Source organism: Vicugna pacos, chromosome 5 (assembly GCF_048564905.1).
Source record: "Vicugna pacos chromosome 5, VicPac4, whole genome shotgun sequence".
NCBI classification, from domain to species: domain Eukaryota; kingdom Metazoa; phylum Chordata; class Mammalia; order Artiodactyla; family Camelidae; genus Vicugna; species Vicugna pacos.
Window position 1 is genome coordinate 90,506,576 of NC_132991.1, and position 26,686 is coordinate 90,533,261.

Genomic DNA, 26,686 nt, shown 5'->3' on the forward strand with positions numbered 1-26,686 from the left:
GTAGTGGGAACTATATAGTATGTCATCTTTTTAGACTGGCTGAGCACTTGTAATATGCATTTAAGGTCCCTCCATGTCTTTTCGATGGCTTTTTAGTGCTGAGGTAATTAATTTTTAAAGTAAATTCAAAGAAGAACTAGAAATTATAGAAATAAAAATACTGCATTTAAAAAAATCTTAGCTAGACACAACTTTAGTGATTTGCGAGATATATCTGAGAACTCTCCCAGAATAAAGTGCCAGGAGGCAAAGAGATGGAAAATGTGAAAAATAAGTCAAAAGACTTTTGGAGAACAAATCAAGAAAACCCCATTTACATTTAATGGGCTGTTCTGAAGGAGAGAAGAGAGAGTGGAGGAGAGGCAGCATTCCAAGTATTAATGACAGAAATTTTTAGAGTCAAAGAAAGACACAAGTTCTGCATTTGAAAAAGTGTGCTGAGTCCTAGACAAGGTAAATAAAAATAAATTCACACCTGGACATCCCACATTGGGACTGCAGAACATTAAAGATAAAGTAAAATCGCAAAAGCCATCAGAGAGAAAACAGTCTATATTGAAAGTCCGGATGGTCCTGGCAAGCCTGGCGCTGACCATTCCCATGCATGTTCATCTCTGCACTTCCTCCGACTCCAACCGTGCACCCACTACGTGCTGGGCTCTGTGCTCTCCTGCTGAGATGTCCTATCCCTCTGTTGTATGCTTCAGTTTTCCTTCTGACCTGGCCCAGGTCCAGGAAGTCTTCCTGACTACCCCTGTCCTCCCGACCCCTCCTTGCTCTCCATCACAAACCGCCCAGCACCCCCAGCTCCCTGCCTTCACTGGCCTCTGTTCCTTGCATGTGCAACTTTTTCCCATATAATAAGCACTGGGAGGTCTGGGACCTTCTCCAGGATCTTTCTCTCCATCTCCTGCCCAGAGTGGTTTTGGCTACACAGAGTGTGTTCAATAAATATTTTCAAACACTTCATCAATTGATCCTTCGGAATCAAACATAAACTGAATTTGCATGCTGAGTCAAGCCCATTTTTACAAGTTCTTTAAGCCCTTTTGAAACCGTATTTCCCTACTTGATGATCTGGCCAGGAGAGAGTTAATAGGCACTATTAAGCCACATTTAAAGGCTTTCATTATGTTACTTACCATTATTTTTTTAAATAATGCCGTTTTAAACTAATAATAAAATTCACAAGAGTCTAGAAGAGTACAAGGAAGTAGATAAACATCGCTTGTAGTCTTACTCGTCAACATTAATTATTGAAAATTACTGAAAATTCAGTCTATATTCAACAGATATTTCTAAATTTACTACTTTATTCCAGGCACCATGCTAAATTTTGGGGGGGTGTGGCAATATATATTTTGATATAATTTTTGTGCATGTTTTAATATAGATTTTTAAGTATACAGTACACACATTTAGAAAAGTGAGGTCCTAACTTATATGCCATCTTGTATCCTACTTTTTATACCTCATACCATCCCAGCATTTTCCCATGCATTATCTGAGTTTTTAAAACATGATTTTAATTAATTGGTGCCTAATATTCCATTTGAGGGGTATGTTGCAATTTCTTCAATGAGTCATTGCCCTTGGCAGGGGAGGGTATAGCTCAGTGGTAGAGTGCATGTTCAGCTTGCATGAGGTCCTGGGTTCCATCCCCAGTATCTTTATTTAAAAATAAGTAAGTAAATAAATAAATAAACCTAATTACCTCCCCCCCTTAAAAAATAAATAAAATAAAAATCTATAAAAAACTGTTTAAAAAGTAAGCATGCTAACAAACAAAAAGTAACATTGAAAACAAAAAAATTAATAAAATATAAAATAAAATAAAATAATAAGAGTTATTACCCTTATATTTAACCCACTTTTTTCTTACATTAAAATAATTTTTGTTGTTGTTTAATATGAATTTTTAAATGAGTTTTTAAAGAGCAGTTTTAGGTTTACAATATTGAGAGGAAGATGTTGAGTTTTCCCATATGCCCCCATTCCCATATGTGCATAACCTTCCCCATTGGCAACTCTGTTCACCAGAATGGTACATCTTTTTTATTTCTAACCATGGATCAACCTACACTGACATACCATAGTTACCCAAAGTTCATAATTTACCTTAGCATTCACTCTTAGTGATGTATATTCTGTGGGTTTGGACATACATCCTTTGTTATAATATCATACAGAGTATTTTCACTGCCCTAAACAAATATTTTTATAACATCAACCTCAAGGTGGTTCGTGGACCTCCAGTGGAGTGTGAGTCAGGGCTAGAGGTGGGGGTTTATGGGAGTCCTCATGGGGGCTGGTCTGTGGGTGGGGCTTTCAAAGATAAACTGGGAGGTCAGGTGAGACCTGGCGAGAGGGCTAGTCCAGAACAGGAGCAGGAGGTCTCAGAACCACCATCCGGGGGACACTGTGACCTGGGGAGCTGACCGCCCAGGAAAGAGGCAACGAGGTGTGTCTGCACTCGACTCTGAGCTCCGGGAATCTTCTAGAGCTAAAGAGACCAAGAAAGGACTGTGTCCAGAGGAGGGAAGGGGAACAAATTAGGGAGACCACCCTCACCCCCTGCTTCTAGACTAAGACAGGGAGTGCACTTTGCACTGAGTGGGACTGCCTTGTGACTCTTCCAGCTCCTGCAGCCTCATGCACACGGGCGGTGAACTTGGGTGAGGAGAGGTCTACCTTCTGGCTGTGTGCTAGCAAACTACTCGTCCTCCTTGGAACGAGTTCATGGCCCATGGAGCCGTAGACTTGGTTGTGGCAGGTGCAGAAGGAAAGGGCTCATTACCAGGTACCAGCCTCTAGTGGGTCCCTGCCGTATGCTGGATGCTGGGCTAAGAGATTTGGATGGGTTTTTGCGTGCAAGCCTCACATTGTTGGCTCTGCCTGGAAAGGCAGCACCACCTGTTTACTCGTTGCCGGGTATTGATGGAGTATCAGTGATGTACCAGACACGCTCTTGATACTGGGTGGTAGCAGCAGACGAGTGTATGGTCTGTAATGCAGCTAGGAGTCTGTTGTGCTGTTTTTGCTTTGATTTTTCAGAGGAGGAGACTGAGGTCCCAAGAGGTCAGGGAGCTGTCCTGCTCACCCAGCTGGCCCTGGGAGAGCCAGTAGAGGAGCTGAGTCCTGTGTGGTCCAGCCCCTCCTTATTCCCAGCTCTGCACTTCCCTACTCTCCCAGGTCCTGGGAAGTCTGTTCCTCTCTGTAAACACATTTTGCTCGATGCATCCATCTAAGAGGCAAGCTTGACTCAGGCTGCCTGTGGCTCATTCTGATTCAGCATGACGGTGTAGAGAACTAGACAGACTTCCCCCTAGCTAATAAGAGGCACCGTCCTAACTGGGCCAAGGCTGGGTCTGTACACCCACGTTGCTCTGGAGCATGTAGGCTGATGAATGGGTGACCGAAGTCAAGACCTCCCCAAGGGTTTATAGGCACAGGCCCTCAGAGGAGGCCTTGAGACTCCAGGTGAGGCCTGGGAGTGCACGTGCTGCACTGTTCTAGAAGCTGGGTCCCCCAGCCTCTGCTCACCCCCCCCGGCTTCCCACCCAGGCCCTGGGACCCAACCTGGAACACTCCTGTAGGTACAGCTTCTCTCTCAGAGGCGACCCACCTGTTTTCTTGTTGACATAAACGAGTTCTTCTGAACCAGGTAATTACAGAGTGATGATACAACATTTGGGGGTGTCTCAGGTGATGGCAATTTTTTTTACTAAAATATATTTGATTTACAATGTTATGTTAGCTTCTGGTGTACAGCTTAGTGATTCAGTTACATATATATATACGTGTATATATATATGTATTCTTTTTATTATAGATTATTCCAAGATTTTGAATATAGTTCCCTGTGCTATCTCATAGGACCTTGTTTATCTATTTTATATATAGTAGTTTGCATCTGCTCATCTCAAACTCCTGATTAATCCTTCCCCCTCCTTTCCCTTTTGGCAACCGTAAGTGTGTTTTCTATGTCTGTGAGACTTTCTGTTTTGTAAATAAGTTCATTTGTGTCATTGTTTTAGGTTCCACATGTAAGTGATATCATATATTTGTCTTTCTCTGTCTGACTTACTTCACTTAGTGTGATCATCTCTAGGTCCATCCATTTTGCTGCAAATTAGTTGATGGCCATTTTAAAGCCCGCCAGCCCCCTGATGTGGCTCCCACTCTGTTCTTGGGGTGTCGGAGGACATGTCAGACGGGGCATGTGTGGAGAAGGCTCAACTCAGGAAAACTAATTCTTCCCCCCAGTTATTGCTGGTCTGGACCTCCAGGAGTATGCTCAGTGGTCTTGTGCTGGCGCGGGTGTCACGAGAGCTCCTCTCAGCCTGGGGTGGGCTTGGGCAGAGTTGTTGAACCCTCTGGAAATGGGGTTTTCTTGGGGAAAGAAACTGCCCAGGCTTCAGGACTGCTGCCCCACAGCCTTGCTCTGCTAGTGCTGTTGGTCAACCAGATGGAGGCGGCTGCCTGCTCTTCGGAGAGAAGCATTATTTCAGTGTGGTAGCCAACAGGCAAAGTTCTACCCTGACTGAAACTAGAACAAGGCTCTTCCTCCTGGAAGGCTGCAGCGTTTCTCTCTCTTGCTCCCCAGATTTACTAGCTCTCATTGTTCTGGGCTCCCAGAGGGCAGCAACCAGGGCTTATCTGTTTACCTGTTTTCTGGCGCATGTAAGGGGCTCAGTACAGATTTGTAAACTGCCACAGCATCTTTCTGAAGTGGGCAAGTGAATGCTGACAATAGGGCCCCTGGATCTGAAAGGTTCCAGTGAAGTTGTGCTCCCAACGGGAGAGAGAGAGGCAGGCAAGGACCTTGCACGGCCTACCTTTTCTAAGGAAGCCTCAGAGTCCAGCTGTGGGTCTCGTGGCAGGCAGTCCTGGCGGTTAGGGGCGTGGGTTCTGGAATCTGGTGGTTAGGGGCGTGGGTTCTGGAATCCGGTGGTTAGGGGCGTGGGTTCTGGAATCTGGCCGATCCAGACTCAGCTCCACCCTCCCCTACCACCAACGCAAGGAAGTTATCTATTGTCTCCCTGACTCACTTCCCAGCTTCCCCTCGTCCGAGATGGGGGCGCTAAAGCCAGCCTCTTGGGCCTGTGGAGAGAGGGGAGCTTCCTTGTATAAGATGCTGTGCTTGGGCTCAGAGCCCACTAGGCCACAAACCACAGCAGCTGCTGGTATCCTCAGGCGGAACCATTGGAAATCACTGCTATCCAATGACTTCTGACCTATGAAATGGTAGTTCCTTGAAGTTCAACCCAGCATGTCTTCTCTCTAATTGCTGATGCTGGAGTGTGAGACCAGCTTGTGCTGAGGGCCCTCCCCTCCCCCTCAGCCTCAGCCCCAGCCCTGGAGATGGAGGGGCCCACCTGGCACCTCCTACAGCTCCCTTCTTGCCAGATGTGGAGACACAACCCACGGAGGTGGGTTCTTACCCAAAGATACACACCTGTTAAGAGTGTACCTACAACCAGAATTTGAATTTTTTGACTCTTAATTCAGTTCTCTTCTGACTAAGCCAGTCTGAGGCTGCTGCCAGTTTGGAGTCAGACGTGGGTCCAGTGGGTCAGCTACTACACAAGGTGCCAAATCATCACTGGAAATGTAACAAGATGTGGGAAGATGGCATTTTCCAGAACTCCTTTCAGAGGCAGTACTACACGGGGTTTGAAGTGTTTTTAGCTCCAAATGCGACACTTTAAGGTTGGGCGAGCTCAGTGTCCTCAACTATACAACGGGATAATAATAGTGTTAATGTCATTGGGGTGTCGTGGGGATTAAATGAATAAATATTTGTAAATTGTAAATAGTATGATTTATAAAGACAATTTACAAAACATTTAAAAAATATTATAGAGTAGTTAAAGAGTGTCTGGCATGTTGTAAGGACTATTATTACTGTGAAGACATTGGGGATTGGTGGTGCTGGTGGGTGTGCGAGTTTGGGTCAGTGCTGAATTACTGAGGATACAGAAGAGTCTTTGAATGGACACCGAGGTCCCCTTTTCCCTCCCCACCCTACATCTTGTGCAGAATTTGGTTCTAAATACATACATGATAAATAGCAGCCTGGAGGGGCTGGGGTTAGTGTGTCCACAGCCTTCCTGCTCCACGCCAACATCCCTTCCATAAGGGTGTCACTCTCAGATGCACAGGTTTTACAGAGGGCAGGGCATTTGTGGAACATTTGTGCCATCAAATAAGGCCATCTCTTCCAAGTGCTTGGACAGGTCTCAGCACTAGCGACCACTATTTGGTTTTGGCGATAACAATAACCAACCCATCCCTACTAGAACATCAAGTCTGCAAGACCAGGGATCTCTGGTTTATTCACAAAGCATCCCAAGTTCCTAGAACAATGCAGGGGATAAGGTAGGAACACAATATCTGTACCATGAATGAATAAATCTGTTCCTGCCCTAAAGGAGATCAGAGTCTAAAAGAGGAATCCAGAAAACAGTCATAAGGGGAGGGTATAGCTCAATTGGTAGAGTGCTTGCTTAGCATGCATGAGATCTGGGGTTCAATCCCCAGTACCCCCATTAAAAAATAAATTAAACCTGATCACTTCCCCTGCAAAAACAAAACAAACAAACAGAAAACAGTCATAGATGCTATGGAAATCAATTCAGCCTATTTTTTTCCCCCTTATTTAGTGACAAGCCATTTTATTTATTTATTTTTAAAAATATTTTTATTGAAGTATAGTCAGTTTACAATGTTGTGTTAATTTCTGATGTATAACACAACACTTCAGTCATATAGGAACATGCATGTATTTGTTTTCATATTCTTTTCCACCATAAATTACTACAAAATATTGAATATAATTCCCTGGGCTATATACAGTATAAACTTGTTGTTTATCTATTTTGTGTATATTAGAATCTGCAAATCTCGAACTCCCAATTTATCCCTTCCCACCCCCTCCCCACTCTGGTAACCATAAATTTGTCTTCCATGTCTGAGTCTGTTTCTGTTTTGTAAATAAGTTCGTTTGTCTTCGTTGTTGTTGTTGTTTAGATTCCACATATAAGTAATATCATATAGTATTTTTCTCTCTCTTTCTGGCTTACTTCACTTAATATGATAATCTCTAGGTCCATTCATGTTGCTACAAATGGCATTATTTTATTATTTTTTGTGGCTGAGTAGTATTCCATTCTATAAATGTACCACAGCTTCTTTATAAGTCAGACTATTTTAAACCGAATTATCTTAACTTCTCCCTAGTTTGCCCTCCAAGCCATATTAATTCTACTGCTTTCCATCTTTGAGAGCCGGGTTCCTCTTTCAGTGGTCACTGTCTCTGCTTCATCCAGGCTTTTATTCTATGTCACCTGGAAAACTGCAACACACACCTTCTGACCCTTGTCCCCTAAAACCAAAAGAAGGACTTCCTGAAAAGTAAATAAGGTGAGATCACTTCCTTACCTAAACAAGTTAGAAATCTTCCCATTGCCTCCCAGTCTAAGGTCCAACTCCAACGGCCAAGAAGTACATGCAAAGATGCTCAACATCCTTATTCATCATTATATCAAGTGCAAATCAAAACCACGGTCAGATACCACTTCACACCCACGGGCTATTATCAAAAAAGACACAGTAACCAGTGTCAGTGAGAATGCGAAGGGATTGGAACCTTAAAACGCTGCTAGTTGGAATGTAAAATGGTACAGCTGATGTGGAAACAATCTGGCAGCAACTCAAAAAGTTAAACAGAGAATTACCATGTGACTCAGCAATTCTACTTCTGGGTGAATACCCAAGAGCTTACACAAACCCTTGATCAGTTTTCTAGAGGACACTGCTGAACTGCATCTTTCTCTCCCATTTTCATTTTTATTTTTAATCCTATTTGATCCTTTCCCATCCACAGTTCATAACAAAGTTTCAGCTTAGCCACTGTTATGTCTTCCCAGCCCTGCTTTCTTGGACTGCCCTTTGCAGTTCTAGATTTTATCACGAAGAGTTAGTGCCTCCACCATCATGTATTTTTACCTTGTCCTAACAATAATTTTCATAAGGAATTGAATAAAATGCTAATAGATGACATTTCTTTCTCAAAAATGTTAAGTTTTACATAGATACTATACAGACATGGTAGGGGAAAATGCGAGAAGTTGGAAAGGGTGTACAGAGGAAAGACTGTATGATTCTGTGGCTCACCCTGATTTCTACTTCCTCTCCCCAAAGATCACATTGCAGGTGGGACTCCCCAGAAAGTGGGCTCTGATGGGTATTTTATGGGGGAGCCTCCTGGGGTCAGCAGCCTGGAAAGAAAAGGAGGGGAGCGGGAGGGAGAGAGGGAGAAGCTGGGCTGTGCACCGTCTCAGGGAAGCTTTGGCTGAGCCCATGGGGAGCCCTGGACCTGGGACCCTTCAGAACATCCGAGTTAGGGCAAGGGGGCCAGGTCTTTATATTCTGGGCAGCCAGGCACCAGATACAGCCTTTCTGGGGAATGACCAGGAGGAGGTTCTTTTCAGGCCCTTGAAGGGGACCCAGGTGGCCTGGCATGGAACTCACTGTCATGCATGGTCACCAGGTTATCTCTGGCCTTGCCATCCTTTTTGGCCAAATACTTATGTAAAATTTTCATTTGCTTGTAGCTCTGGAGGATCCTCGAAGCCTGGGAGAGCTGTCAGGAGCATCTACTCTGCCATTCACAATGCCCCCCCCCAGGGTGGGGGCAGCGGGGCCTTAGCCTCAGGCAGTCTGAGGAGATCCTTAAGAACTGAGGCTTTCCCCCTTTTTCATTTTTCCCTAAGACAACTTTCCAGGGCTCTGGAGTTATAAAAAGCTCCCACGTGTCATTTTCTGGTAATTCGGCAGCTGCAAAACGCCACTCTGCCAGCCCTCCTATCCTACCTGGGGTTCAGTGTTTGATTGATGAATTGGGTTTGGCAAAAGTAGTGGAGATTATCACAAATCTGTCATAAGGAGGTTTGTCAACTTATAATAAAAATACAACACAAGATGGAGAGGGTATAGCTCAAGAGGTAGAGAGCATACTTAGCATGCAAAAGCTCCTGAGTTCAATCCCCAACACTTCCTCTAAAAATAAATAAGTAAACCTAATTACTTCCCCCTCCAAAAAACAAAACAAACAAACAAACAAAATACAACACAAAATATGCTTTTCCAAATACCCACTCCTAATGTCTCATGGACAGAGGGGCTGTCAAGCTCCGTGGAAGGCACGTAAGAGTCGATGAACAGGGGCTTGGAATGTAATAAAGAGGAATAAAGCCCGTGTGGGAGAAGAGGCCACCTCGCCCATAGGGGAGCACCACCAGCCTGGGAAGACAGCTCTGACCCCATCTCGGGACATGATTGCAGGGCACTCATTTTCCCTTCTGCTGCCCTCCCCTAGGCCCCATGGCGTCCTGCCCCAACCTGCAGAAGGAGACAGTGTTCCAGGCAGGAGCACATGCCTACAGAATCCCCGCTCTGCTCTACCTGCCTCAGCAGAAGACCCTGCTGGCTTTTGCGGAAGAACGAACGAGCAAGAAGGATGAGCACGCGAAGCTAATTGTCCTGCGCAGGGGAAGCTACAACGCATCAACCCACCAGGTCCAGGTAAGGCAGGATGTGGCCACTCTGCTCTGCCAGGAACATGGGGACCTGCCCGTCCTTAGATGGCTGAGGTCTGGAGGACAGAAGGACCCAGGGAACCATTAGGGATGGGGCCGAGAAGGTGTCCCCAAGTGATCACCCAGATCTCACACGGGTTCATCGTGAACAAGTCTGGTTGGCCTGGCTGCATCTGCTTTATTACAAGTCATTCAGGGAAACTGGTTTTGGAAAAGTTTCCCTATGTCTTGAGAACCTGAAGGAGGACTAGTTCAGCATCATGTAACTTGCAGGGGTGGTTATCCTTTGAATTAAACTAATGTGGGGTGTGTGGTTGGGGTGATTGCTTGTGTCTGGAAGTTTCAGCATGTAGATCATGTGATTTTGATGAAGACACCCAAGACTGGCTTATCGCATATGAAGGATTTAATATTATTATTATCTCTTCTTTGTGGTATTATTTCCTAATAATTGTTCAGAGCATGAGTTTGAAGCACATGGACCTGGGTTCAAGTCCTGGTTCCACCACTTACCAGAGACATGGCTTTGGGTAGCTCGTCTACCTTATCTAAGCCTCTCATTCTACAGATGTAAGATGGAGCCAATAATACCTGTCCCCCAGAAGTCAGGAGTTAGAGGAGACCATAGATGTTAGGCTCTCAGCAAAGTATCTGCCCTTAGAATTGCTCATGGGGGGTAGCTGTGAATAAATGGGGACAGACAGCAGAGCCACAGCGTGTATGACGTAGACTCGGGGACTGTGGGAGCTCACTGTGAGTTGTTAGTGTTGTGGTGTTGCCCCCTCCTAGGCTGCATTAATAGAGTATGAGGTATAGAAGATGGGAGGTGATTGTCATATTCTGTCCCATGCTGGCGGACTATTGGGGTTATTACTAGGGCTTTATGTTGCAAGAATGGAGCTAGACTGGGTTGGTAAGTGGAAGGAGCCAACATGAAGCTGGGAAGGGCTCATGCCTGAATCATCTTTGTGCTTGGGGTCTAGCATGTGGTGGGTGCCCTGTGATGCATGTTGGAGTGGGAGCAGTAGCCATTCAAATGAAGAGTGGGCTGCCTTGGAGGGAGTGAGGCGGAGACCTGGCCCTACTCTGGAGGTGTTGTGAGGGTGAATGAGTGCTGGGCCACGAGTTCTCCTCTGTGACCTTTGACCCTAACCCCATGAGACCCCCCCTCCTCCTGAGCGCAGCCCCTGTCACTGTCACTGGCCAGTTCAAGGCTGAGCTCCTCCTTCTCTCTTCACCTTCAGTGGCATGCTCAGGAGACGGTGGCCCAAGCCCAGCTGAAGGACCACAGGTCCATGAACCCAAGCCCCCTGTACGATGAGAAGACAGGGACCCTCTTCCTCTTCTTCATTGCCATCCCGGGGCAGATCTCTGAGCACCACCAGCTCCATTCCAGGGTCAACGTGACGCGGCTGTGCCAAGTCACCAGCACCGACCACGGGAGGTCCTGGAGTCCTGCCAGAGACCTCACGGACTCGGCCATCGGCCCAGCCCACAAGGACTGGGCCACTTTTGCGGTGGGCCCAGGACACTGTCTGCAGCTGGACAACCAGCCCCGAAGCCTACTGGTGCCGGCCTACGCTTACCGGAACCTCCCCTTCCAGCGGGGGCCTTCCCCCTCTGCCTTCTGCTTCATCAGCCATGACCAGGGGCGCACGTGGCTGAGAGGGCACTTTGTGGCCCAGGAGAGCCTGGAGTGCCAGGTGGCTGAAGTTGGGGATGTAAAGCAGAGGGTGGTGTATCTGAATGCCAGGAGCCCCCTCCGAGCCAGGGTCCAGGCCGAGAGCGCCAATGATGGGCTGGATTTCAGGGAGACCCAGCAGGTGAAGAAGCTGGTGGAGCCCCCCCATGGCTGCCATGGGAGCATCGTCAGCTTCCCCAGTCCCCGCGTGGGGTCAGGCTCCCCAGACCGGTGGCTGCTCTACACCCACCCCACTGACCCACGGCAGAGATCCAACCTGGGTGTGTACCTCAACCAGTGGCCCCCCGCGCCCTTGGCCTGGTCAGAGCCCACCGTGCTGGCCACAGGCAGCTGCGCTTACTCTGATCTTCAGAGCATGGGTGCCGGCCCAGATGGGTCACCCCAGTTTGGGTGTCTGTACGAATCGGATGATTACGAGGAGATTGTCTTCATCATGTTCACCCTGAAACAAGCCTTCCCAGCTGAATGTTTCTGCAGTGAGCAGTCAGTCCACTGTGCACTGCTCTAAAAGGTCTCTCCCAACTGACACGCCGGTGATTTCCTTCCTCTAGGGGCCTCTGACCTCGGAGGCTGCCTCTGATTCTTTTCGGTGAAACTGTGTGTCTGCCTCTGGGCTCCTTTCCTCCTGCGTGGTCTCAGCCTTCCTGCAGGGTTCTATTTTCAGCCTAGAAACTGAAGGAGCCCAGCTTCCCGGAGCCCCTTGGCTCAGCCTGCCTCCTCCCCCCAGCCCAGCTCTTCTGCAGATCTTGACAAACTGTCTAGTCCAGCCCATTCCTTCTTAGCAAATGCTCATCACGTTCCTGGGGAAAGGCTGGAACAAAGATGTAAATTAGCAGAGACGTGTGTATATACTTGTCTGTCTGTCTGTCTGTCTGTCTGTCTGTCTGTGTCTCTGTGTGTGTCCTCAACAATACTTTAGAGCAGGGAGTGTGGGGAACAGCTTTGCAGGGAGGTCAGGCAGAATCTAGGAAAATTAAGCCCACTTAGGTCATCATATTCATTTGTCAGGGCTGCTGTAACAAATTACCATGAACTTGGAGGCTTAAAACAACCAAAATTTATTCTTTCGTCCTTCTGGAGGCTGGAAGTCCAAAATCAAGGTGTCCAAAGGGCTGTGCTCCCTCCTGAGGTCCTAGGGGAGGTTCCATTCCTAGCCTCTCAGCTCCTGGTGGGCCCAGGCCTTCCTTGGCTCATGGCTGCATCACTCATCTCTGCCTCCATCTCCGCACGGCTTTCTCTTCCTCCTCCTCTGTTTTTCCTTCTGTATCTTATTAGAACATCTGTGATTGGATTTAGAGCCCACCTGGATAATCCAGGCTGATCCTTCACTGAATTACATCCGCAAAGCCTCTTTTCCAAATAACATCACAGTCACAGATTCTGGGGTTAGAAGATGGATCTATCTTTTGGGGCCACCGCTCCTCCCACTGAAGTCTTGGAAGTTCTTCTATAGGTGATGTGGCTAAAGGTGAGAATGAAATTCCAATGGATCAGATAATTCAGAAGAATGGAGGAGGCAGGAGGGCTTGGGCTGTTGGATGTGGGTCTACAGCACAGAGCTGCTCTGGGGCACTCACTCTTTGTGGTGACATGTGTGTCACCATGTGGAGGCTACAATAGACGGGAGAGGTGCTGTGATTGTGTAGTTCTTGCTGTGTAGAAAAAGAAGGCAGGTGACATCCTGGGTGGAGGAGGCTGACTCCTCTCCAGGGTCCTCCGGGGCCTTTGCCACTTGTCTCTGTGGAAAAGTGAACTTGCACCCCATCCTCATCAGATCCCCTCTTATTAACTCTTATAGATCAGGCTAGTCTACTGGTTTAATGACAGGGGATCAAAAGACAGCAGTCAAGGGTTCTTGCAGCGGAGCCGCATCTCTGTGTGGCCAGGCAGTGGTTAGATGGAATTTTCACAGGGTGGACAGCTGTGGACAGGGCTTTGGTTCTGGGTGTGGTTCCTACACTGGCCTCCTGATGCTGCTTCTCTGAGTGAGATCTTAAGAAATCCAGCTGGAAGAATGAGGTATTAGGGCCTGGTCATTGCTGGGTTGGAAAGTTTGGCCCCTCTGTTTTGGGGATGCCCACCTGATGTCTTCTGAACCCCTCAAAGGTAGCTGTAAGTGGGGGGCTGAGGCCAAATCAGGAGGGTGAGGATGAGGGGCAATGCGCTTTCAAGAAGTTTCAAGGTGGGACAACCCTATAGTGTATTGTCTCAGTTGGGACACTTTTGAGAATGAAAGGAGGATGCTCTTAATAGTTATACCAAGACAGTGGGCATTAACCAGGACTATACCAGCCATATCTGAGGTTTGAGAGAGAAAGACCCACTAAAGATTATGCCAGGGGCTGACCTCTATTTACTATCCTGGAAGAGTCAATCATCTGTTAAGGCCTTGAGATGAGGCAGGAAAAAGGTGGGGCATCTGGCCACTGCCAAGCAAAATATTGCTCTCTTAAACCCTCTCCATTCACAGAGATCAGTGGGTCTCAAATCCAACTGCTCGTTAGAATTCCCTGGGGAGCTTTTAATCATGCTGATGCCCAGACACGGTTATTTTTTCAAAAGCTCCTCCAGTTATTCCAGTGAACACAAAGATCAAGAACCACTGGCACAATGATCTCTAAAGCTTCTTCTAGTTCTTCTGATTTGAACAACAACAAAGCAATAGTTGATCTGGTTAAAGCCGAGCTGATCTGCTCACCAAAAGACACCATCGAAAGAGCGATAAGCCATAAATGGGGAGAGGAGATTTATAATACATCTGACAAAGGACTTGTATCTAGAATATATAAAGAGCTCCTACAAATCAATAAGAAAAAGATGAACAATCCAGAAAAAAAAAGAGCAAAAGGCTTGAACTGTCACTTCACAAAAGAGGATGTCCCAAAGGCTGCCAAACATGTTCCTCAGGGAAATGCAAATAAAAACCATAGGATACATATCACTAGAAGGACTGAAATGAAAAGGATTGACAACAGCAAGTATTGGCAAGGATGTGAAGCAACCAGGACATGCATACATTTCTGGAGGAAGTATAACTGGTATAATCACTTTGGAGAGCTGTTTGGTAATATCTGCTAAAGCTGAACAGGAAATACTCTATGACCCAGCAATTCCATTCTGAAATGTATTTCCAAGAGAAATGACTATATACAGCTGCTGAAGACACATATACAAACGTTTGTGGCATCTTCATTCCTGAGAATCCCAAACTGAAAACAGTCCAAAGGTAGATCAAAAACAGAATGGACAGCAAACTGGGGGATACTATACAACAAGAAAAGAATGAACTGCTACCCACAATAGCATGGATGATTTTCAGACATTATGTTGAGTGAAGGAAGACAGACTTGGGAGGGTATAGCTCAGTGGTAGAGCGCATGCTTAGCATGCATGAGGTCCTGAGTTCAATCCCCAGTGCCACCACTTAAAAAATAAAGAAGTAAACCTAATTACCTGCTGCCCTGCAAAAGATAAATAAGCAAATTAAAAAAGAAAAAGAAAACAGACTCCGAAGAGTACATACTTTATTACTGATGTGAAATTCAAAACCAGGCAAAACCAATCTATGCTGTATGTATCAGGGGAGTGGCCAGCTCTGGTCAGGGAGAGCCGTTCACTAAGAAGGGATCGGAAGGAGACTTCTGGGTGCTGGGGGGCTTTCTCTTGTTTGATCTGGTGCTGGTTATGTGGGTGATTCCATATGTTAAAAACTCAGTGGGGTGAGGAGGGTACAGCTCAGTGGTAGAGCACATGCTTAACATGCACGGGGTCTTGGGTTCAATCCCCAGTGCCTCCATTAAAAAAGCAAGCAAACAAACCCAATGAGCTGTGAACACAAGATCTGTGGTCCTCACTGTGTGTGCGTGTACTTCATGCTTCAATAAGTAATAAACATTGAACCAAATAGTGGATTTGCTAGTTAAACCTCCAAGTCAGTATATTGTATTGTGTTGTAAAACTTTGAAACTGAATATTTTTTAATAAACTTGGGGGGGGTAATAATTCTAGATTTATAGAGAAGTTGCAAAACTAGTACAGAGAGTTCCTGTATACCCAGCACCCAGTCTCCCCTGATGTTAACATCTTACATAACTGGTGCATTGATCAAAACTAAGAGGTTAACACTGGTGCGTTACTGTTAACTAAACTCCAGACTTTATTTGGATTTCATCAGTTTTTCCACCAATGTCCTTTTTTTGTTCTGGGATCCAATCCAGGTTACATTTAGTGAAACTGAATTTTTACTGTGACTTGCGACCTTTGAGACACACACCCAGATTGATACACAGTTCCAGCAGGCGCCTCCCCTCCTCCACCTTCCCCTAAAAGCCACTTGTCAAACAAATAAACACCCAAATGCAAAGAGCCACAGGCTCAGACGTCTCCAGTGCAAATGTCGGAAACAGTTCAGACTCCGAAGTCGGAGAAGGAGGCCCCAAAGTCAATTAACGCCGGAGCTCCAGGTCCAGGCTGTGCCAGATTAGAGGCACAGTTTTGAGCCCAGTGCTACTGCCTGGGACCTCAGGGGTTGGGGGCAGTGTGTGTGTGTGCATGGCCATTGTATATCCACGTCCAGGCCCAAGCTGAGGGGAGGCTGGGGGAGAGCAGCCCTGTTTAGCACGCCACCCAGTGTCCCCACAAACAGGGCACAAACACATCAGGGAGCAAGGAAGCCTGACCTCACCTGCACTCCCCTTAGCACAGACCAGGAGACCTGGGGCTCAGCTTTGGGGAGCCCCTTGGGCCTGATCCTCACAGATATTTGACTCGGAGCTGCTACTGCCCACCTCGCCTCCACGCAGCTGCCCTGTGCAGCCCCTCTGTCCGCACACCACCTTGAACCGCACCCTCTGGTATGGCCGTTCCAACTTGGTAGTCATAGGAGCCCCTCCACATTTATTTCTTGGCCTTCGAGGGACAGCAACCATGGCCTGGACCCTTGGAACCTGGGGGGACTAGCTCTGGGAAGCCATCGAGGAAGGGTCTCAAGGGCTGGGGAGTTGGCCTGGCCCCTGGCATACCTGACCCTGGGGAGCGGGAACCAAGGCCCTGAGAAGGCCTGTATGGTAGGCTGAAGAATGACCCCTAACGATGTCCTAGAACCTGGGCATGTGGCTGGCTGTCCATGGCTAAAGGGACTTTACAGATGGGATTAAGTGGGGGGGGTCTTGAGATGGGGAGATCATCCTGGGTTGTCTGGGTGGGATGTAGGGGGGGCCACGAGTATCTGGAGCACCAGGAGGCAGGGGAGAGCCGACTAGGGAGACACAGTGGGGATGGGACACTGAAACAAAACACTGCACTGCTGGCTTTGAAGGTGGAAGACACCACAAGCCACGGAAGGACTCTGGAGGGCGTGTGGCCTGCTGATACCCTGACATTAGCCCAGTGAAACTGACTTTGCCCTTCTGCCCTTCAGAGCTGTCAGAGAGTGAGTGTGTGTGGCTTTAAGCCACTGAGTGGGTGGTGGTTTGTTACAGTGACAATAAGAAACCAGTACCACTCTGCTATTCTTGCCTCAGCAACTGAGAAGGGGGTGTTGAGGCTCGAGTGAGGAAGGGAGTGCTTCTGCAGTCAGCTCTGGACACTTCAGGTCACAGGGGCCAAAGCATTCAGAAAAAGACAAGCTAGAAAAGAGATCATTTCTGTCACTGACTCTCTCTGGTCAATTCTGACACCTGGTGGCTCAAGAAAAGTGACAGAGGGGTTTTGACATCTATCACCCCTGTCGTCACAAACTTCCCTGAGATTTCAGAATCCCTCTTCCACCCCAGGGAATCCAGACCTTCCATGATATCAGAGGACGCCATCCTCCAAACCCAGGGAGAGGTTTGATAGACTATTATGTTACCACGGCAACCTTCCACTCCCTCCAGTCACCCCGTGGGAACCTGGACCACGTTCCAAGAGTTCCTGTCTGTGGGCAGGAGCCTAACGCCCTTCTTGGCCTATTGAGTGTAAGGCCGAGCTCACGGGTCTCCTAAGAATCCTCTGCCCCATCTGGTCAAATAGGGGCCAGGCAGCCCTCCAACAACTAGCCCCACACGAGGGCTCTGTGGAGCCCGACTGCATCCTGCCATCTTTACGGCCCCTGCCTCTCTACCAGGGGCAGGCTTCCTGAGGACCAGGGACCTCCCCAAAGGAGGAGGATGGCACCAGATGCCCTGCCGTCCAGAGACCTGAGCTCAGAAACGCTATCAGCGCGGAGGAGTCGGAGCTCTTGTCACCATTAGCAACCCCCAGGACAGGGTCATCATTTCCATCATGTCCCCACTCATTTCCCCTCTTTGTTCTGTCCAGACACATGATGGCTCACGGGAAGTGACTGTGGAGAATTGAGCTGCCTGCTGTGGTCACACACGTTGCTGAGATTTTGCAGAACAGGTCTGCTAAGAATCCAGGAGCAGGTCAGAGTCAGTGACGTGGCCAAGGCCACCTTCCCCACCCCACCCACTCCAGGTGCAGGAGTTTTCCGTTTGCTTCCCTGGGGATGGCAGGATGGCTGAGGCCACCATTACACGAAAGAATATTGAGTGTCAGCCTTGAACCAGATGTCCTGGAGCTGGGGAGTCAACGGTGACAAGACAGAGCCACTGTCCTCCAGAAATTTGTACCTCATGAAATAAAGTGGATGATAAACACATGGGCAGCTTAGAGGGAACTGCAGCTCTGTACGGGTTAGTGACAAAGCGAATGTAGACAGGAGTAACGTGGTCAAGAACAAGAGGAGGTGCCACTTGAGCGGAGCCCGGGGGGAACCACAACACATTTTGACTGTTTGTCTCAAGGAGCCACAGCCACGGACCCAGGATCTGACCAGCATCTAGCTGGCTGCCGGCCCTGGGACCTTAGTCCCCAGCCTTTCCCTGGTGTCGCCCTCTGCCTCTTAGAGCTGCGGCTCACACGATGGGGGCCCTGGAACAGCTGGCAGAGTTGTGAGATATGCAGACTCTTGGGTCCCCTTGACTCCTGAATCTGAAACTCTGGGGACGGGGCCCAGCAAGCGGTGTTTTAACAAGCCCCCCGGATGATGCCAATGTGGTGAAAGTTTGAGAACTTGGAGAAACCCTGGTAGAGAGCCCGGTGTGCTTGGTACCTTGTTCAAGACTCAGGAAGCTCCTCCCAGCTCTGCAAGACCACCCTCGCCGCCCCAGTGCTCTTACTGACGCAAATGACCGCTGGTGGGATTTAAGGCCTGGACCCCGGAGGAGGGTGGTTGCTGATGGGAGTGAAGGGTTGGCAAACTCCTCTCTGCCCAGACTTCCTCTCTGCCTGCAGAGAAGGTACTGCTGGGCACACCTGTCTAACTTGGTCAAAACAATTAGAAGAGGGTGTTCTTTGGGCCTGGAGTAAAGGTCCATGGTGTCTCGATGAACCTTCCCTTGATGCCAGTGAGTTTGCAGCCTCCTTGCTTCTTCCTGGTCCTTTACAGCCATGTCCCCCTCTGTTAGCTGTGGTCCATCCCTGACCCTGACCCAGCCAACACCCTTCCTCTGTCATGAATCCTTGCCCTGAACTACAACATCTGTGGGCACTTGGAAGATGAGTCTGGTCCCTCCTTGGCCATGCTGTAGCTTAAACGTACATTTCCAATTGGCATAACCTAACAGAAAGGCTGATAATGAATTTCTACAAGATTCTCAAGTCATGAAGCCGCACAGAGATCTTGTTCATCCTTTGTACGCACGGCCCCTCAGTTGAGGGGCAGCCCCCTTCCACTTTTGGCGAGTCCACCACCTGCGTTTGTTCTTTTAACAGATGCTGGTGCCATGTGCAGGAAGACCATGGGACACGAGCCTAATGAAGCCAGACACTGGACAGCCTGTTTCATGACAGGGGACACTGTCTGAAATTTGTCAGGACCTAAAATGAACAAGCCACAAGAATCACCTTCTTGGTGAGGTCCACCACCGCCATGTCAGATTCTGCCTCCTCCCCTAAGAGTTTTAATCATGCCAAAGCCACACACACGCACACACATGCACACACATGCGTGTATGCAGACACTCAGGCAGAGTTTCTCACCCATCCTCTCCTCCCTCGTGGGCCAGCTCTTCATGTTGGTTTCCTCAAGACCACACAGCTGTGTCGAGGCAGAGCCAGCAGGACAACTGGGTTATCTGAGCCCAAACCAGTGTTCCCACATCTGTTCTGAATTGTCTCCATCCTCTTTTCCTGGACAGCCAGGTTCAAAGGTGTCCATGCGTCCAGGTTCCGGGACGTGGAGTTTGGCTTGGCCTGTCTTCGGAGCCTGCATCCTTAGCCGCAGGGCACTGTGCGGCCTTCCCTGGCGTCCCCTCTTTGCCCCACCAGAGAGGGCGGGGGATGGCAGCAGGGAGGTCGGCCCTGGTCCGCGGACTTGCCAGCCTGCGGTGCCTAAGAAGGCGGCAGTTCACACAGAGCCAGGAAGAGCTGGAGAGCTCAGTGCTCAAAGGCCCCTGTGCTGCGTCGAGAGAATTCAGTGCCCGGGCCATGCTGTCACCCTGGTCTCATGCCCACTGGGAGAAGATGAAATGAAGGAATCCAGTATTTAAATGTGACACTTAAATCACACTGCTCCGAGAAGAGGTGGGAAAGCTGACTGTACTTTTGGCAAGGTGTTACTTTTTCAAATTCCATTTTTTGCACTGTTTTTAGGGGAGGGTTTCAAAGTAATGGTTGCCAAACATTTGGAAGTACAGAGAAGCAGGAAAAACCACCCATAATCCTGCTAACCAGAGGCACACATTCTTCTGGCCTTTCATCTGTGAACTTTTCTTTCTTCCCCCAAACTGAGACTGTGCTTTAAAGTCAATATAGGATCATGCTTTTTACCCTTCCTTTAGGTTATATCATAAACATTTCCTCCACACTATTTTCTTGTAAAAGCTAGTACTTCAGAGAGACATACTACAAATTATATAACCAGTCCCTGGGTATAAGAAATTGAAGTTACTTACATTTTTTTCTGTTGTAAGTACACTGAGATAAACACTTCAGTGAGTACATCTAGTCCTTATCTGTGATTATGTCTGTAGATTGAGTCCCCTGAAAGGAATTATTGAGTCAAAGGTGAACACTTGAATTCTCTTGAAATGTGTAGTTTGTAAGTGTAAACCACAGCTCCCCACTATGAGTTTATAATACCCTAAAATGGCTTTCTTCTTGCATAGTTTTACACAGCCAAGCTCCCAGATAATCATGCATTTGTTCTTTAATTCATAAATCCCTGCTTTCTCCCTGATGTGGTTTATAATCTGGTTAAAGACCAGAGGTAGACACACACACAGAAAGTTCTAGAACCACAGAGGCCCTGAGTATCACCTGTTCTAACTTTGTTCATCTGATGAGTTCAGAACAGAAGCCAAGGGCAGTGGGTGACTTGCTCCAAGTCGAACAGTCCTGGCCTGGACTGTTTCAGGCCCCTGCAGGTACCCCCACCCCGACCGCTGCCCTGGACCACAAGTTCAAGGGTTCCGGCAAAAGACCCCTGTCACTTCCTTTCCTTTTCCTTCACTCATAAAGGGCCACTGGGTGAGTGTCAGGCCCTCCTTTCTGCCCAAGGAAGCTCTGGGTCAGAGGGTGTTCCGTTAGCCCTTGTCATCTGAACCATGTTCCTTCCACGTGGGGAGCGTTTTCTTTCTTTCTAGATCTTTTGGTGACAGTCTCAGTGTGGTTATGTAACACCAGGGCCACATGTGTTTCAGTGAGAACTTAACTTCCAGTGTGCTGACTGCTTACACTTTCTTCTTCTTTAATCCAACAAGAAAGCATGAACTGAATACTCAGGATGTGTTAGGCACCAAGCCAAGGGTACAAAGCAAAAATGAGTGTCTGTTGAGGCCTGACTGTGCACCAGACATCATTCCAAGCCCTGTGCAGGTATTCCTCATTTAATCCTCATACCAACCTTATGAGGTCACTGTTAACACTCCCCATTTTCAAGAGGAAGAAACTGAGGCAGAGAAGAATAAAGCCACTTAACTGTGATTTTACAAGCTGGTGAGTGGTCAAGCCAGGACGTCCGGTTCCCAGGTCTGCCCTTTTCTCCCCTGACTGGGGAGGAGTTGGACTGTGGACGTGTCACAGGCCAGGGTGAGTCCCAACATAGAGCATAAGCACCAGGAGGGCAGAGTGTTTGTTCCCTGGCATCTAGGGGCAGTGTCTGGGCCCTTGGCAGGCTCTCAGTCAATATTTGTCAAATGAATGAATGAAGGAATGAATGGGTAGATGGGAGGTCCCGATCTGGTTGTATTGGAGTTGGAGTGAGTGTGGGAGAGGGTGAAAAAGACCAGGAAAGGTGGGCAAGGTGTGAACCTGCCAGGGAGCGTGCATTTCACCCAACATTAGAGGAAAGGTGTCAAGGGACTTCACCTGGGAGAATGGCCGACTCAGATGTGCATTTTAGAGCAAGCTCCCTGGTAAAAATGCAGAGGACAATACGCGAGAAGTGGGCGGGGCGGGAAGGAGCCTGGTGGAGGACGGGCTGGTGAAGGCCCTCTTGAATAGTCCAGGGGACAAACCACGCAAGAGCGGAATGAAGCCAGGGCCGGGGGGGCTGCATTCAAGGGAGTGGATTCCAGAGAGTTCTATGGCTCATTGATACAGCAGGTGTGAGTGGGGATGAAGATGCCACTGGGATTCTGGCTTGGGAGGCTGGGTGGTTTGGCGACAGTAATCTAGGTCAGTGATACATGTGGAAGGACGATTTTTGGTGTATAGATGGGAAATTGAGATGAGGTGGGGCTTACGTGCTCACTGGATACCCGCGTAGGCAGCAGGAAGTGTGGATGGGAGCTCAGGAACGAAGTCAGGGTGAGAAAGGCAGATTTGGAAGCTGTAAGTGGGGAAAATGCTGTGAACGTGTGGAATAGACCGGGAAGGACAAGAACGCAAGCAGGAGAAACGCCGATGTGTTAGAGGGTAGGGATGAGATGGGACGTCAGAGAGGAAGATGGGGAACTGGAGCAGCAATCAGAGGAACAGCAGGGAGGTGGGAGAGGCCTGCAAGGTCACATGCTGTGATAGGACTTGGGAGAAGGGAGTCCTTGGAGATCTGGACGAGAAGGTGTCAATGGAAGACGATGACAATGTGACAGTGAGTGAGGACAATACATTCCAAAAAGTCATCAGTTAAGGCAAAGAGACAGGGCAATACCCAGGCAAGGAGGCAGGTGGGTGTCTAGTTCTCAGTCTTGGCCACCCACAGGACTAGCCAGGGATGTCTGCACCCCATCAGAGAGGTTTCTATTTAAATGGCTTGGGATGGGAGACTTTCAGATGCACAGTCAAGGCTGCGAACCATTGTTAGGGAGGATTGTTGTGGGGTTTTTTTAAGATGGAAAAATGTTAAGCTTGCTTATAGGATGAGGGGACAGAGTGAGATGTGGGGAGTGGAGAAAATCCAGGAGGGTCAGGGGGGCTTTGGGAGCTGTCCCAGCTGATAAGAAAGGTACCTGGAGAAACACGGTGTGGGGTGGGGGGGCGATGGAGCTAGAGGTAGACTTGGATGCATTTGAAGGTGGCCTGGGGGACCCATATACTGTTTATGGGCAGAAAAATGAAATTTTTTTATGGCTTCTGGAAGTGAGCTGCTCTGAGGAGCATGGGGAGGTGAGGTAGGAAAGCAAGGTCAACTGGAAAAACACAGGCTTTGGTAGGACAGCCAACAGAGAAGGCAGAAGGGATGTCTGGAAGACCCTGGCCACCATGCTGTTGGGAGCTGTGGGTTTGCCCTGGTGCTAAGATGCCTGGTTGGGGGAATTTCTCTGGTGACGGTCAGCAGCCCCATCAGGAGGGAGTCTGGCTGGAGGATTTCAGGAAGGTGTGGCAGGAGGGGAGAGGTGGTGAAGGGACTAGAAGCCCCAGGGAGAGGAGTCTTGGGTGTGGATGCTGTGTGCGATGGATGCTGTGTGTGATAGAGGCCGTATGTGGATGTGGGGAGGGAAAAGCAGGGGTCAGGGCAAGGACTGGGGCATATGAGACATGGATGGGGAGGAGATCGTGGTCTGAGGGTTGGAGCTAGGTCCAGAGGGCAAGGTTTGGATTACATACACTTCAGGGATACAGCTATAATGGGCAAAGGCGGGAGTAGATGCCAATCAAGACACTCTTGCCAGGCCCCCAGGGGTGGGAGGGTAAATAGCGAGAGGAGAAGGTAGTGGCCAGATTAGACAGTCTTTGCAAGTAAAGGATTTTGGATTTTGTCCTGTAGGAGGTAAACAGCTGTTTGAAGACTTTCACAAAGGAGTGGTGAGTCCAAAGCGAGATTTAAGGAAGATAAACCTGGAAGTTCTTTGTTGTCTGGATTGCAAACCAGGGCTTGGAACTGTAGATTTAGGATAGCAAACAGGTCACAGATGCAATGAGAACAAGTACCTTCAGGTGGGAAGGGATTTGTAGTTTGATGGTTCAACAACCAGCCGAGGCCCCCTCTACCAAGTAGTCGTCAAATCATACTTTAATTCACAACAAAAAACCTAAAGGATGTGGGAGACTATTCCACCAGTTACCTCTTCTGATTCTATGGTCCACATGTGTCTCCAAGGAACTTAAAATGAGCATCTGAAACTCTTTGTGCTGGGGACCAGCTCCCCAGACCCAAACCCAGCTACTCTTGTCATTTGTGCTACCTCTGATGATGGTCTGAGTAACTGCTGCTGTGGGGACCCAAGGGGCTTCCAGAGAGGAGGCTGAGGAGGATTCAGGTGAATGGAGCAAAGGTGCTGTTCTAAGAATTTCAGAGTCCAGTACAGAATTTCAGGCCCCTCTAAATCAAAGTGTCTAGAATGCATAGTGGTTATGAGATTAAGCTGACATAAGCTAGAATCTCAGATCTGCCTCTAACTAATAATACCCGAATCATTTAACCTCTTTGGTTCTCAGTTTCTCTGCCAATAAAATGGAGATAAATATAGGACCTCCCTTATGGGGTATTGTGAGGAATGAACGAGGCAGTTCACTGAGCTTAGCATAGTATCTTACACATGGTTGCCATAGATAGACATTCAGTGACTACTGTTATAATTTGGAAAATATTTAGTGAGTACTGCTATGGACCGAATGGTTTCCCCTCCAAATTCATGTGTTGAAGCCCTAACCCCTGATGTGGCTGTGTTTAGAGATGGGGTTTTTAGGAGGTAATTAAGATTAAATCAGTTTGCAATTCCATTCCTGGGTATACACACACACACACAAGAAACAAAAATAGTAATTCAAAAATATACATGCACCCCAATGATCATAACAGCATTATTTACAATAGCCAAGATATGGAAACAACCTAAGTGTCCATCGACAGATTACTGAATAAAGAAGATACATAGATATTGGTAAAGGTATAGATACAGATATGTACAATGGAATACTACTCAGTCATAAAAAGAATGAAAATTTGCTATTTGTAACAACATGGATGGATTTAGAAGGTATTATGCTTAGTGAAATAAGTTAGACAGAGGAAGACAAATACTGCATGATATCACATGTATGTGGAATCTAAAAAATAAAAGTAGTGAAAATAAAAAAGGTGGGGAGGGTGTAGCTCAAGTGGTAGAGTGCATGCTTAGCATGCATGACATGCACAAGGTCCTGGGTTCAATCCCTAATACCTCCTCCAAAGAAAATAATAATAAATAAACCTAATTACCCACCTCCAGAAAAAAAAGTTTTTAATTAAAACAAAAATGAAATAGAAACAGATTCACAGATATAGAGAATAAACTAGTGGTTACCAGTGGGGAGAGGGAAGGAGGGAGGGGCAAGATAGAGGTAGCGGATTAAGAGGTACAAACTATTGTTTATAAAATAAATAAGCTACTCAACTATACTTCAATAAAATTTAAAAAATTAAAAAGATAAATAAATAAGCTATAAGGATACAGTGTACAGCACAGGGAACACAGCAAATATTTCATAATAACTACAAATGGAGTATAACATTTAAAAATTGTGAATCACTGTGTTGTACACCTGAGACATATAATATTGTATGTCAAGTATACCTCATTTAAAAAAAAGATTAAATGAATTCATAAGGATAGGGTCCTAATCCTACTAGGTTGGTGGCCTTATGAGAGGGAAAGAGATACCTCTTTTTCCCTCTCTCTCTCTCCCTGTAGGTATACAGGTACCGGAGAAAGGCCATGTGAAGACACGTGACAAGAGAGCCATCTGCACCCTGACCTTGGGCTGCCAGCCTCCAGAACGGTGAGAAAACAAATGTCTGGCATTGAAGCCCCCTGCTCTGTGCTACTGTGTTCTGGCGGCAGTGCTGACTGAGATATCTACTACCAGGCAGTGTGGTCCGGATGCTGCAGCCCAGAGGGATGACTAAGACAGATGTGGCATCTCAAGGAGGTGATAATTAAGGAAGAAATAAGACAGGTACATACAAAACAATGCAAGTTGTGATAGAATGTGCTCTGAGCCGGAGCAGAAGACGCTGTGCAGGCGCTGGGGGCCGAACAGGAGGGATGCTGTTCGGCAGGAGAGTCAGAAAAAGTGGTGCTTCCGGTGGCAGCCAGGAAACGTGGAACAGTCAGGGAAGGGGTGCTGCGGTGCGGGAGGGGCGGCAGGGATGGTGGGCGGAGGGGCAGGGGAGCGTGTCAGAGATGACTTTCATGCAGTATTAGGGGCCAATGGATGGGCTGGAGTGTAGTCAGGAAAACCCAGGGCCTCTGGAGACCAGGGGCAGCCACGCATGAGGAGGGGGCTCACGGAGAACACTGGGCAGAAGTTTCTGATGGGAATGAAGCGGGAACAAATGGGGCAGGGCGAAGTTGGGGTTTCATTTTGGCACATCAGTTAAGAGAACTGCTGGCTGTCGAGGCAGAGGAAGAGGAAACGAACATGAGGCTGGGAAGGAGCTGACATGTAATCACCACGAATAGTAAGTGGCTGTTGGCAGAAAATGCACTGAGGAAACGCAGAAATGGGCCCTGCCAAGGAGGGTGTCATAATCGAGGCTTGGGAGTTGCATGGGGCCAGGACAGAGGTTGTGGCGGCACAGGGGCCTGGTGGCCGAGGCAGGTGTACCCAAATTTGAGTCGCTGTCTCCAGAGTTTGGCAAATCTGACCCTGGAGTCGAGAGCCAGGGGTAGGGGTGGCAGTTGCTTTGGCAACTCGGTTATCTCGGGGCGGTCACTAGCTGCCTGGCTTTACACGCCAGGTGTGGGCTGGATGCAAGGAAGGTGCAAAGTTGACAGGGTCTCAGGTCTGTGAAAGGAAAATAAAGAAGGTGTCAGGGAGCACTCTGAAGTGCAGCTGGGAGGCCATTAAGGAAGCGTGGCTTAGGCAGGTCTCAGCCTGGATGGAATCTGACCTTTTGACCTGACGAAGTCATCCAGAACACGTACCAGAGACTCAAGGTACTTAGGGGACCCTTATCCTAAAATTGCTCTTC

General features: G+C 48.0%; 1 protein-coding gene and 1 long non-coding RNA gene across 3 annotated transcripts; one reads left to right on the top strand and one right to left on the bottom strand.

Moving 5' to 3' along the window:
* Nucleotides 1-2,025: 2,025 nt before the first annotated feature.
* On the bottom strand, nucleotides 2,026-4,902 carry LOC140696501 (uncharacterized). Its single transcript, XR_012072945.1, has 2 exons — nucleotides 4,839-4,902; nucleotides 2,026-2,503 (listed from the first exon to the last, which is right to left on the bottom strand). It is a non-coding gene; the product is annotated as an uncharacterized lncRNA (long non-coding RNA).
* Nucleotides 3,440-14,810, top strand: NEU2 (neuraminidase 2). Of its 2 annotated transcripts, XM_072961858.1 has the most exons (4): nucleotides 3,440-3,664; nucleotides 7,332-7,425; nucleotides 9,383-9,588; nucleotides 10,847-14,810. In XM_072961858.1, the coding sequence occupies exons 3-4, from the start codon at nucleotides 9,388-9,390 to the stop codon at nucleotides 11,810-11,812; spliced, it is 1,167 nt and encodes a 388-aa protein (XP_072817959.1). In that variant the 5' UTR covers nucleotides 3,440-3,664; nucleotides 7,332-7,425; nucleotides 9,383-9,387; the 3' UTR covers nucleotides 11,813-14,810. The 2 variants fall into 2 exon arrangements, with proteins under 2 accessions (XP_072817959.1, XP_031533696.1); XM_031677836.2 differs by lacking the exon at nucleotides 7,332-7,425.
* Nucleotides 14,811-26,686: the final 11,876 nt, after the last annotated feature.